The sequence below is a fragment of the Choloepus didactylus genome, chromosome 10 (assembly GCF_015220235.1).
Source record: "Choloepus didactylus isolate mChoDid1 chromosome 10, mChoDid1.pri, whole genome shotgun sequence".
Lineage (NCBI taxonomy): Eukaryota > Metazoa > Chordata > Mammalia > Pilosa > Megalonychidae > Choloepus > Choloepus didactylus.
Window position 1 is genome coordinate 109,449,189 of NC_051316.1, and position 13,575 is coordinate 109,462,763.

Consider the following 13,575-nt stretch of genomic DNA (forward strand, 5'->3'; position numbering starts at 1 on the left):
TAATTATAATAATATCATTTCATCCATTGTAACAAAGTTACCACACTAACGCAGTGTTAATAATAGGGAAAATTGGGAAGGGTGCAACAAGGGAACTCTATTTTCTGCATGATTTTTCTGTAAACTTACAACCTCTCTAATAAGATAAAAAAAAAATTTTGAAAACAAAAAAGAGGCCAAGCAAAGCATGTTATTTAGGGAAGCATACACAGCAGGTAAAATTAGAGCAAAGCAAGGAAGTGATGACCGCGAAGTCAGGCCAGTGGCGCCTTTGGTGGTGAGGAAGGCATTGTGGTCGGGGAGAGACAGACCTAGAGGGGTTTCTGGAATGGGGACAACGGGCTGTTCCTTCATCTCGGTGGAGATGTGCTATAGAGTTTTTTGTTGAACTGTGCATTTAAATGTTATGCCGTTTCAGGTTTACATATTTCACAATTTAAAAGTTTTTATGACTCTTTTAAAAACTAATTTTCATTTTTTATATGGATTTTAAAAATGAAAACAGAAGATAACCCTCATTGGTACCAAGATCCTTGTGTTGTCCTGAGAAAGAGAAGAGGCTGTCAGAAAAGCGTGGAGCTTGCCAGACACGCCCACGTGCTGACAATGCGTGAGTTCCAAGATCCACTGGAAGGTGACAGGCTCAGGCTGGGGTGCCAGGGGACCAGACAAAGAAGGCTCAGCCAGAAATAAAGATCTGGGGGCTGTGTCCCCTCTGTGCTGCTGAGGAGAGGGTAAACCAACAGAGCCTTTCTGGAAATCAATTTGTCATTATGTATAGAGAGCCTTTAAAATGTTTAGGACCCATGGCCCAGTCATTTCACTTTGAGGAATTTCCCCCAAGGAAAATCATCCCAGAGGCTATTCATTAACAAGGATCTTCATCCCAGGGTTATTTGCAATAGGAAAAGAAGTAGCCATCAGGTAAGTACCTGAATAGAGAACTGGTCAAAAGAATACAGTACATCATTTAAGAGAATAGTGTATAAGGCTATAAAACACGGGCTCAAAGAATGTTCACGATATGGGAATCATTCACCCAATGGTTTTTGTTTAGAAAGAGACAACTTTCTAAAGTTGTTTGTTTGTCTTTAATTGTGCAGGTGCTGAAGAAAAGAATGGGAGACAGGACATCTAAATTTTTCCACTGGTGGTGGAATTTCTAAGGAGGGAGAAACAGGTAGAGGGAGGAAGAAGTAGAAGAGAGATCTAAAAGAATCTCAGGCCACAGGCTAACGCTGGCCAGACGTGTTTGCTAAATCAAGGGGATGAAACCTCAAGGCTCTGCCTCTGCCATCTCCAAACAGCAAGCCACGGGATGAGCGAGGGAACGGGAGCCTCAGAAAACAGGCCTGGTGGCCTTACATCGAGAAGTGGACGGCTGCTTAACAAGGGAGCTGTAGAGCACCTGCCCTGTCCCAGAGAAAGGGGGGCGGGAGGAGAGGCCCCCACTTGCCTGGTCCTCCTGGAAACCTCTGGTCCCTTGAACCCCAGAACCTGAGCATCAGAGGCTACTTATCTTTCCCAAGAGGGGCCTCAGCCCCGGGGAGAGGCACCTTCCCCTGGTTCCTGGGACAAGGGCCCCTCCCCTCTCCACCTGAGGGAAACCTCGGGCCAACCACCAGCTCACCTGGACAAAGACGGGGAACACCAGGACCTTGGGAGCCAGAGTGACATAGGTGCCGTAGCTAGAGTGTGGGGCGTGCGGCCTCATCATGGGGCAGTTCTGGTAGTTTCCGTGGCCCTTCATGGTCTGCACTGTCTTCATCAGCCGGGACTTCTTCCCCAGGCCTGTGTGGGACTTCCCTTTACTGGGACTCCCTGATTCTGCAGAACAGAGATGAGGGGCTGTGAGGCATTTCCATCAGCCCAGCAAAGGCGTCCCCTCTGTGGAAACAGGGAACACAGACCCATTCCATCAACAGCCATTTGCAGAGGATCCACTGTGTGCCAGGCCCTGGACGAGACACTAAGAACACAGGGAGGCTTCAGACAGGGTCTGGGACCTCAAGGAATTCACTCACACTCTAGTGAGAGATACTGACAAGTAAACAAGCAACCCCAGGGCCCAGATGGAGCTGGGAACCACCAACTGTGCCAGAGGCAGCAGTCCTCAGCTGGCGGCCCAGGTCCTGGATCAGACACCTCGGTGTGTTTTGTTTGGCCTCACACTTTTAAAAACTAGGAAATCTCTACGTGAAAATCAGAAGCCCCAACTTCCCTGGGCTCATATTCCCACATGGAGCCATCAGTTGGAGCAGAGAAGCGACTGCCTCGGGTGGCAGGGCACCTGATCTCCCCCTTGCCACCGTCCCCAGCAGGCCCTGAACACTCCCAGCCCACTCGCCCATTCCACCACCCCCAGGTCCCACGGCCAGAGGGACTGGGGCTCCATTTCCTGCAGCAGCTGCAGAGTCAGAGGCTCCCCCAGGATGCACTGCTGAAGCAGCCTGGCTCACTGACGTTGGGCTGGAAGGACTGGGCATTTGCTGCTCCAGTTCTGGGTAGAGAGCACAGGCCCTGGAGCCAGATGGTTGTGCTCAGATCCTGCGCCCCCAGGTACAAGCTCTGTGACCCGCGGTGACTTACTTCACCCTCAGAGTCTTGGTTTCCTCCATTATAACAGGAGTACAAGCTCCTCAGGTTGTTGTTATCAAATGACATTCCCTAAGTAAAACCCATAGAACAGTCCTGGGACCTGGCAAGTGTGCAATAAAAGTTAGCTGCTTATTGTTGCTTTTGTTGTTTTGATTCCTCCCTTTGGAATAGAGGTTTAACCTGGTGCCCCAAGGGACTCTGGGAAATCTGGGCTACATCTCTTCCAGGAAGTACTCCTGGCTTGCCACCAATTCACAAATTATTCTAATCAGAAAAAATAAATAGAGAGAGAGGCAGGGAAGAGAGAGAGAAACAAGGGCTACCCCCAGGGAAGACCAGAGGCTGCAAAGACAGGGGGTCCCTCTTTAAGGGGACACTCCTGGACATCACTGTCCCTCATCCTGGACCTTGGTATGCAGGTCTAGATCACGTCCCATCAAATTGGCAGAGGAGCAAAACACAGAGTAGCTCAGGGATTCTTAGATGTTGAGCAGGTGAGAGGCAAACTCCAGAGCAGTTGGGCCACACATGAACCTGGACCCCCCTCCAAAGGGCTCCTGCGGCCAGCAGGCAACTGACCACATCCTCCCCAAACTGGGTACCCAGCCAGGGGCCTGGGCCTCCTCCTGCCACCCCCAGCCTTGGCAGCCAAGTTGGTGAGCAGGTGGCCTGACCCCACTCCCATCTGGGGGAGCTCCCCACCAACGCAAGGCCCACAGCCTCGGAGGGAAAACTCAGCTCAGAAAGTTTCACACTTGTTTCCTCCGCCCACCCCATGCCCCTTCTCATAGAGCAGGGTGAGAAAAACAAGTTGACTACCCTCCCCCAACAAGTGACCACCGACCCCACTGGCATCTTGGGGCTGCACTCAACCCACAATAACTTAAACCACTTCCTGCCTCTTCAGCAAGTCACTTACTTAGAGAGGAGGGGAAGGAGCATGAGCCCAGGACAGGGGCAGGAGGGGCAGATGCAAGGAAGGAGCTCGGCAGCCCCTCATTGGATCTGGCCCTGGACATCAGCCCCGGAAGGGCTGGGCAGCCACAGCCCTACCTCTTGGCTGAAAGAACCCTGCCCGGGTCTCAAGGCATGCCCTGCATTTTGAGCTAGACAAGACACCTGAACTTGAGCACTGACTTCCCCAGAGATTGCCCATGCAACCTTGAACAGTTCCTCCCTCCACCCCGGTTCCGCCCCCATTCCAGAGTTTTCTCCACTGAGAAACAGAGATAATACGGATTGCTGCTCTGCCTGCCCCAGGACCGGTGGGAAGCTCACACCAGAGATCAGATGGGAAAGGGCTCTGTGGGCTGTATTGGACCGTGAGTATGCAGGGTGTGGTTACAAACCCTGAGCCGCTGGATCATCCACCTGACGGCTGTGCCTGTGGGACAGGCAGGGCTGCTGGGCCTCAAACCATCCTGGAAAAGGGCCACAGGGTCAGCCTGGAACTAGACGGTCTACTTTAACAGGGCCAAGCTCAGCACAGAGAAGGCAAACCCATGCAAGGGGCTGAGGCAAAACAGAGCACAAAATTAAAGAAGGGTACCATTTGTGGATGCCAAAATCTGGGCCCTATGCCCCCAAGTCTTGGGCTCTTAAAAGAGTCTCTGCCTCCCCTTTCCTAGCCCACATGCACAGGGCTGCCATAGGATCTTAGCTTTGGGCCTAGAGAGTCATACACTTGACCTTGACCTACACCTCTGCCTTTAGGTAGGAGCGGTCTGCTTACCCCAGGCCTGGAGAAGTGGGGTGACTTGGCCAGTAAATGGTACAAGGCGGAACCTACCCAACCCAAGTGGCAGCCATGCCCCAGGGCCCATGTCCACACATCCCTGCGGCAGGTGGGCGTGGCACTCCAAAACTAATTTTGGAGGGATCTGTTTTAAAAGACAGACCAGGTTATAACTCAGCTCCTGAGCTCTATGAAGCCAAGCTCCTTTATTTCCCACCTGCTATCTCTTACTAACTACCTCAATCCAAATCTCCATATCACCCCTTTTCCTCTAATACCTGCCTCATTGACCAAACACAGTAATTACATGGCTTTGCTCATGGCTTCCGAGGCAAGCCCTGGCAGCCATCCTGCCCTGGTGGCAGAGAATTTGAGGCCAGGCCGCCTTGACAGGGCAGGGGACAATGCCGAGGGCACCAGAGACCCCGGGGAACATGCCAACTATGGCAGGCAGGCAGCTCCAGGCCCCGGAAGGGCACCAGACTCTATTCAACTCCGGGAGGCTCAACCCTCCCTCCTGAAAGGAAGCCAAGTGGCCCAGCCAGAGGAGGGGAACTGAGAGGTCAGCAGCCCTGGTGGAGCCTTAATTTCTGCAGGACCCCAAGCGGGGTTGAGGGAAGCCTTGTGTCCTGAATTTCACCCCTTCTTCTGCATCCCAGGACTGGGAGCTAAGAAGACTTGATTTCTGGTAAAGAGCAACGATATCCTTGGGTACCTGCATTACCATGAAAAACAGATAAAGCCAAGTGAAGATCTCAATATAATGCATCCAAAAGTTGCCACTGTTACTAACACTGTGATCATTTCCTTATTTGCCTCTTTTGCCACAGTTTAGACTGCGCCCTTCTTGGTTCAAAAGTATTGTATTCTCAGATGAGGCTCAAGGCCTGGATCCAGGACAGGGGACACCAGGGAGACAAGGAAACCTGGGCCAAGAGAGAATAGATCTCGGACCCCTGGCCCGTGTGCTTTCGCCCACTGCAGGAGACACAGCTCCCCACTTCTCAGGAGACAGAGTACATCCTCATGCCATGGGCCAGCCTCCAAGCCCTTAGAGGCATCTATGGAGTCAAAAATCACATGAAAAGATGCTCTACATCATTAGCCATTAGGGAAATGCAAATCAAAACCACACTGTGATACCATTTCACACCCACCAGAATGGCTACTATTAAAAAAATATTACAAGTGATGGAGAGGATGTGGAGAAATAGGAACACTCATGCATTGCTGATGGGAATGTAGAATGGTGCAGCTGCTGGAAGATAAGGATAGAATTACCACAGGACCCGGCAATCCCACTACTCAACATGTACCTCCAAAGAATTGAAAGCAGGGACTCAAACATATATTTACACACCAGTGTTCATAGTGGCATTATTCACAACTGCCAAGACAGAAGCAACCCCAGTGTCCATCCACCAATGATAAGCAAAATGTAGTCTATACATACCGTGGAATATTATTTAGCCATAAAAAAGAATGAAGTCCTGATACATGTGACAACACGGATGAACTGTGAAGACATCATGTTGAGTGAAATAAGCCACACAAAAGGACAAATGTTCTCAATGATAAGAAATAACTAGAATAAGCAAACTCTTAGAGTCAGAATCTAGAATATAGTTTACCAGGGGACAGGGTGGGGATAAGGAGTGGGAAGTTAAGACTTAAAATGTATAGGGTTCCTATTTGGAACAATGAAAATGTTTTGAGAATGGATGGTGGTGACAGTTAAGCACAACACTGTGAACATAACTAACAGCACTGAAATACATGTATCTGAATATGGTTAAAAGAGAAAATGTTAGGTTATCTATGTGGTACTAGAATAAGAATAAAGAAAACAAAATCCATGAGATTACACAACACAAACAGTGAACCCTAAGTTAAACCATGGACTATAGTTAACAGTACAATTATGAAAATGTGCTTTTGTCAATTGTAACAAATGTACCACACCAATGCAAGATGTTAACAAAAAGGCGGTATATGGGAATCCTGTATTTTATGCATGACTGTTCTGTAAACCCACAACTTCCCTAATGAAAAAAAATCTTTTTTAATCTATGGAGAACTACTGTCTGCCAGGTGCTGGGTCAGGCCTTGGATACACAGAAATGAGTCAGGTCCAGGCCCTGCCCGTCGTGATGTCACCATTTAGCAGTGGCATCTCTGTTCTAACCAACACACCAACTAAAGGCTTTTTTTAAAACTCATTGTTGAATTACTAGCAGACACCTCCCTAGAAAGAATACAGATTCATTTCCAACAGACCAGGCCCAACTGCCTAAATGCCCCAAATTGGAGAGAAGGAGGGGGCTTCCGTCAGCGACCCTGAACCCTATGGGAGCCCTTTCCACCCAAAATGGCATGGGTTCTCTTGCCAGTACCCACCATAAGCAAGCATAATCTCCACGCTACTGATAGAGGGAAATGTCAAGGAAGCAAGTCTGCAGGGGCTGGGAAGAGCCACTCAAGGAAAGAGGTCAAAGGGCATTCTGAAGGTACCAGAGGAGGGGCTCGAGCACACCCAGAGCGGGCACCATGGGCCACCGGCCAAGGCCGGTCTCAACCTCACAGATACTAGCTGGACTCCTGTGGCAGAGGTTTCCGGCAGGCGGGTAAAGGGCTTGTAGGAGCGCCCAGCCAGCTCCAACATCCAGACTGATATCTCAGGCTTCCTGGGAGGAGGAACTGTTTTTGAGCCCAGCTTCTATCCCTGGCCAGGAACAGCCTTCTCCTGAAGGCCCTGGGAGAAGAATCTGTTCAATCAGCAAAGGCATCTCTGCACTTCAAGGGCAACTGCCTGCTGCATAGCAGCTGACAGTGCACAGACTCCTACTCACAACCATCTAATTTAATCCTCCCAACCATCCTCTGAGACAGGAATTACCAGTCCCATTTTACAGATACGAAACTGAGGCTCAGCAACGGAATGTCAACTTGAGACCTTGAAACTCAAACTTGAGACCTTCTGCTCCAAATCCCATGCCTCCGTTCCATGCAAGCCCGATGGCATCGCCTAGAGCACCTAACATATGCTGGTTGCTCAACAAAATGGAATGAATCACAACTGAATGCTTGCATCTCGAAGACCCTGGCTCCTCTGCTGCTCTGGTAAGACCTGTCTCTTCCTTCTTGGTTCACGATCCAAGGAAATAAGACACTGGTTCAATGAGGGAGAAAAGATACCGAGCGGAAAGAGAGCCTCCGTCTATATGCTTGGGGATGTTCCTTGACTCTGCTGGGAAGGCCTCTGACATAAGAGGTGGTGGCTGCCCAGGACACCCAGCGGACAACCACTGTCTCTCTGGGGCTCAAGAGGACACGACAGCAAAGCACACTCACCTTCGGGGATGGTATCCTCCTGGTACACGGGCCGCAGCAGCTGCAATGGAAAGAGAGAACCATCTCAGCCCCAGGAGGAGGGCAGAACAGGCCAAAGAGGCTGTTGGACACTGAGCAGAGAAAGGCCTGGGGGTGGGGGGTGGCTAGGGAGTGGAGCACCTGGAAGTAAGACAGGAAAACAGCTGAGACAGGGACTTGGAGGGAACACAAAAACCCAGACAGTTGGAGATGAAAGAGGCTTTCGCTGTCATCAAGTCTAACCCCTTGGGCAATTCTGCAACATCTTTTTCAGCAGCTTGCTCCAAAGTGCATTCCATGGAACACTGGTTCCATGGGATACTAAGAGCCAGGCCACAAAGAGTGCTGCTGTCAGGTAAGTTTGGGAAATGCTGGGTCAAAAAAAGTCATCCACCTTCTTTACTGAGGGATGGCCCTTAGAGCCTGGAATAGGCTAATGGGCAACGGGAATCTCCCAGCAGAGGAAGAGAGTACAGCATATTTCCCAGAATACCTCGTGGGACTAATGTTTTGGGAAGTGTACTACATCATCCCAACATGTAATCATCCAGTATCTGCCTTCAGACTTCCTGTGACAGGGAGCTCACTGCCTTCCAAGGCAGCCCACCCCACTGTGGAAAAGCACGTATGGCTGGAAAGCTCTTCCCTTCTGTTGAGTTGAAATCTTCCGCCCTGGGACATCCCCTCGCACGCACACACTGGTTCTGGATCTGTGCCCTGAGGCCACCTACACCCATCTGCTCTCTCTGCCCAGGAAAGCCCCGCCAAGGCCCAGGCTCACACACACCATGCCTGGGTTTCCTCGCCTCCTGGCTCAATACCCCCAAACCCTTCCCCACAACACAATTTTGAGCCTTTGGGTCTTCCTGGGCTGGCACGGTGACCCAATGCCCCTTTCTTCCCCTGAACCAGCTGCCCATACCTGGCTCCCAGGATTCAGTGGGGCCAGGATGATATAGTTGGGGTCGGTGGGGGCAGTAGCCCGGGAAAGCGCAGGCAGGGTGTGCTGCCCCCCGTGCTTGGCCACCTCAGTGTAGCGCTCCCAGCCGCCGAGCAGCAGTCCATCCGAGCTGTCACACACCAGGTGGCAGCTGTGGCGCTGCTCGGGCCGGGGCTGGGCCCCGTGCATGCAGTTCTTCTCCCGCTTGTTGGGGGGTGACTGGAGGTCCTGTGCCGACTTGCAGGAGGCCCGCCGTAGGATGCCGCCATCCGGCCCTGGCTTGACCTGGGGCACCATGCGCCACACAAGCAGGATGATCTCACTGGGGCAGCTCCTGGAAGTTGGGGGGCACACAGCGAAGTTAAGCCTGGGGGAGACAAAAGTTAGCCAGGGTGGGGGTCTGTAGGGACAGAAGAGGAGAGGAGGGGAGAAGGAAGCAGGCGGGGGAGAGGAAAAAGCAGGTGCAAAGGAGAAGCTCTGCAAAGGGGACAGGCAGGAAGGGCTGTAAGAGGCCATCTAAAGCAGAGATGGCAGAAGGGTATCTTTGGTCCCTTCCAATCAATTGGCAGTGGCCAAGAAGGACCCCCACACCAAGGCCGGGTTAGATAGGAAAGAATGCCATGCTCAACTAGAGGTGTTGCCATGGGCAGAATATAAGCAAGCAGGAGCCAGCAAGCCCTTGTCTATTCAATTCTCGAGGCCAACCTAATGTGGGGCCACTATGGTTTTATCCCAGGGCATCAAAATTTAGGGGACCCCCAAATATTCAATTTAATTGCACAATTTAAACATTTGCAATATCTACACATTCTTCAGTTAAAAAACAGTGAGCTTAGCTCCTAGTAGCAGAAACAATGCACCAAAATAGAACGCGCCCTCCTGGAGCCACGTCATGAACCCATGGGGCTGGTGGAGAACTTCTGCCAGGCTGTTTGCTCTGGGATCCAAAACGAGAGCCTGATTCCCTGAGGAGCAAAGTGAGTTGCTCACAGCTGGGCAAAGCAGGGAGAGGCAGGAGCAGGGCTGGAGTGGGGAGGACGTGCTGCCAGCCTGAGGCCTCGGCCACCCGCTGCCCTGTCACCGGATCTCATGGGCCAGCTCCACGCATTTCCAGTGCTCCACCGGCCTCTCGTTTAGCTGCAGCACCGTGTCCAGCTGCTGCAGCCCTGCCCGCTCTGCCGGGCCACCTGCCGGGACAAAGAGAAGCCACTCAGGGGCTCCTGAAGCCCAAGACGACCCTCCAAGGATTTGGAGTCTTTGCCTCCACAGTGTCTCGGGCAAGGGCTGGGCTCTCTGTTTCCCCATCTGTGGAGTGAGGGGCTGGGCTTGGTGGGGGGCCCTGAAGGGACACTCTCCTTAGCCCTCACCTCCCCCTGCCTGCCTCATCCCTCCGCTGTCCACCCCTCTGCCTGGGTCCCTCATTTTCTGCCCAGGGCCTCCAGCCCCACGAGAACCCTTCCTTCGGCTGGGCTTCATTCATTCCTTTCACACCATTAACTGAGCACCAGCCCCAGGCCACATCTTTTATTTGTGAAAAATAGGGAGGGAATGGCTTTTCTAAGTGCTCATCTGGCTTGAAATAGATTCAAATACTGATTCCAAGTAGAGTTTACACACTACTCTCATTTTCCGTTGCAGGTTTCGTTCCTGTTCAAAATGATAGGGAGCCAGACTACAGAAACTTATTTTCATTTTGATAAAAATGAAAAAGGAATGGATATATTTTCATAAAACTCAGTTTCATCTGTGGCCATTGAAAAATATTATTCTTTTCATTTTGAAAAGCCAGACCCTTTGCCCCAGCTTGGGGCTCCCAGGAGCATGGCAGGAGAGCGGAGCTGCGCACCAACCAAGGCCACGCTCACTTACCGGAATCCACGGCCTGGACTCGGACCGGAGAGTCGCAGCAGATGGTGAAGCCAAAGCCGTCCTTCCCCCTCGGGATGGTGATCTAGGACACAGCCCTGCCCGGTTACTTCCAGAAGCTGCGAGGTCACGCTGCCTCTGCTGCTAGGTCAGGAAGCCTGGGGTTCCCAAGGGAACCAGAGCCAAGGAGGAGGCCGGCCAGCCCCTCGCTGTCCCTATCTCAGCCCCGGGTTGTGGGCCAAGCAGGGAGTAAACCCAGGCTGACATGGGGAGGGCCTGGAAGACACCTGGGAAAGGCATGCCTCACCTTACTCAGCTCCAGCAAATACGCAGCCCAGCCCTTTTCCAAAGGGGCCACGGGACCTGTACATCTCCACTTCACCTGTGACCCACTGCCAGCTTTGGTCCCTTCCTCCTTTCCCCCTAGGGATTCACAGAGCATCGGCTCAGTGCTGGCCAGGTGCTGAGGGCTAGAGCCCCAGAGACAAAGCAGGCTGGGCTGCCACCCCCACCCCCCACCCTGAGCACAGAGGAGCAAAGACAGGGGCACACAGCCACTATCTCAGAGGGCTGGGGTTCTCAACTCAGGCTTTGAGTGAGGCTGCCAGGTAAGGGGATGCAGGGCCCAGATGGACTTGAACTAGCCCCTGGCCTCACTGTGCCTGTTCAGGCCGCAGGCACAGTAGGTCTGTAATCCCAATTTCCAGAAGTCCCATGAAAGGTCTTGCTCTCTGGATGCTGTATTCAATGCAATAGGCATTTATTGAGCTCCTACTGCATACCAGGCTCTGCTGAGTTAAAGAGGTGTGAGGCCTGGTCTCTGGTTCCCAGAGGGACATGAGGATACACAGACCTCGCCAAAGCGAGGAGGACACAACAAACACTAGAGCAAAACACAAGGACTGCGCTGGATGAGATGAGAGTGTCAGACTTCAGACACCCTGCTTGGCACACAGTGGGGACTCAGTGAAGGCCATGTTAATGAGGACAGCCTGTCCAGGTCCTGCCAGAAGAAGGAAACTGCCAAGGTGCAGTGTGGCCCCTGGCTCGGCCCAGTTCAGCCTCAATGCACTCCCCCTCTGCGGCTACCCCTAATTATGCTTTGGGTGGGGGTGCAGAAGACCCAGCGCCTGTCCACCCAAAAAGCAGCTCAAGATCGCTTGGAGCAGGGGTGTGAGAGCTGCAGACTTAAGGGAGCCAACGTCAGAAAAGAGGTTTATTGGGGTCCTAAGAGACTTCAAAAAGAAGAGGGACTTGGAGTGGGCCCCGGCAGGTTGAGGAAGATGCCAGCTCAGCAGGCCTGGGGAAGGTCAAGGGCAGGCCTTGCAGGAGACTGGTCTCCTTCCTCAACAGCAGTCCTGTCAAGGCTGGGCTTCTGGCGATCACCCGTGGGCTGCCCCAAAGGCCAGGCATGAGGAAGGAGAGGGCCCCAGGGGCCCAGGGTGACCCCCGGCCTTGGAAGCTGCTGGGGCCCCGAGGCTCTGCTTCCCCCCAGCCCTGGGCCTAGATTCAAAGCGAGTTGGTAAAACAGGAAACCTGACAGACAAGGGGAAGGGGGAGGGGGCAGGAAAATACCCTGTTCCCATAAGAATTCTGGGAAAACACGCAGTTAAGACAGGAAGAGAAAAAAACTGGAAAGAAAGAAAGAAAAACAAACTCTGGAGTGCACATGGAAAGCTAGAGGAGAGGAGCAACTCTAGTGGCCGGGCCCAGCCTAAGGCCGAGGGCAAGGTGTCCTTTGGGCCCAGCAGGGATTTTCATGGGGCCTCGCAGCCCACCCCTCAACCCAAGCAGATGCTAAGATTCCAAAGCCTTTCTAGCACTTTCCCAGTCCTAGCCCACTAACGGGCCACTACCTCTCCTCCTGGGGTACCAGCTCTGGAGAAAGGGTCCCAGCAGTCCTGCGCCCAGGGCTAACTTGGGGTACTGGCCATGGAGTCAATTTTGGAGAGAAGGAATATGCTCCAGCAAAACAGCTCCCCTTCCCACAGCCTGCTTACCTCATCCGGGCGGGACCACGGACAGGAGACCCCGCAGAAACCCTCCATGCACCCCACCCCCGCCCCAGCACCAGCCTCCGGAAAACCAGTGCAGACAACCGTCCAACCCTGCCCGAGGTGGAGGAAGGGAAGGGCGAGGGTGTCAGGAGGTGAGCCCGAGTCCTGGCTCAGCGTGAGGGAAGCAAAATCACGCCCTGTCCACCGTGATCAATGACCACATTGAGAGAATGCTACCATCCAAAGGGCCCTGAGAGGAACACAGGGCTCATTTTATTGTGCCCATTTTACAGAGAAAGAGACTGAGGCCTGAAGTGAGTAAAGGGTGGGCCCAGGGCTCAGCCCTCCTCTCTGACCTCGGGCTGGGTCAGGAGGCAAGGGGAGTGGCCCCGCCCTGACTCCGGGCCTTGGCGGCTCCTGACAGAGGCCCGCCTTCCTGGGGTGGCTCCTGCTCCTTCCTGTCCAAGGCTGGGACTGCCAGTGCTCCCAGGCCTCACCGTGCCAGCGCCGCTTTCTGCTCTCCTGTCTGGTTCCTGAGCCTGCATCACGCCTGGACTAAAGCACCGACTAATCCCCTAGGGCCAACATTTAGTGAACACCCTGGTCTGTACATACAGGCACTTAATGTATAGCTTCCCATCTGCAGGATATTATTATCCCTCTTTTACTGACAAGGAAATTGGAGCTCAGAGAGGTAAAGCGGCCTGCTCAAGAGCCACCACTAAAGGGGGCAGAACCGCAGATCTGACACAAACCTGCTGTTCTCAACCCACACTGGTTTTTCACCGAGGATTGGCCTTGAACTCTGGTCCCAGACCCTCAGTCCGACCCCAGCTCAGCCCAGTCACTCCGGCTGCCAGCTGTGTCCCTGGTCCTCTGGCCCCAGAGTCCTAAGGACCCCTGGATGTTTCATCTGCCTCCCCACTCCACCACACGATTGCTGATGTGCACGGGCTACTCTGCCCGCCCTGAAGGGCAGGGAGCACAAAGTGGGGCTGTGCAGGGCAGGACCCACGAGCCGGGGAGGGCTGGAGGGAGAACATTCAGGTCCCCTGGCAGGTGGGTGCCAG

At 53.1% G+C, this 13,575-nt stretch overlaps 1 protein-coding gene across 5 annotated transcripts in view; it reads right to left on the minus strand.

Annotated features, from left to right (window-relative positions):
- Positions 1-13,575, minus strand: part of RGS3 (regulator of G protein signaling 3) — a 176,130-nt gene that overhangs the window by 72,358 nt on the left and 90,197 nt on the right. For all 5 annotated transcript variants that reach the window (XM_037798589.1, XM_037798590.1, XM_037798591.1 and 2 more), the window contains 5 exons: positions 10,512-10,593; positions 9,724-9,829; positions 8,625-8,976; positions 7,685-7,724; positions 1,631-1,827 (listed from right to left, as the gene is read on the minus strand). In XM_037798589.1, coding sequence (XP_037654517.1) covers positions 1,631-1,827; positions 7,685-7,724; positions 8,625-8,976; positions 9,724-9,829; positions 10,512-10,593 — 777 coding nt within the window. The remainder of the gene's footprint in view (positions 1-1,630; positions 1,828-7,684; positions 7,725-8,624; positions 8,977-9,723; positions 9,830-10,511; positions 10,594-13,575) is intronic.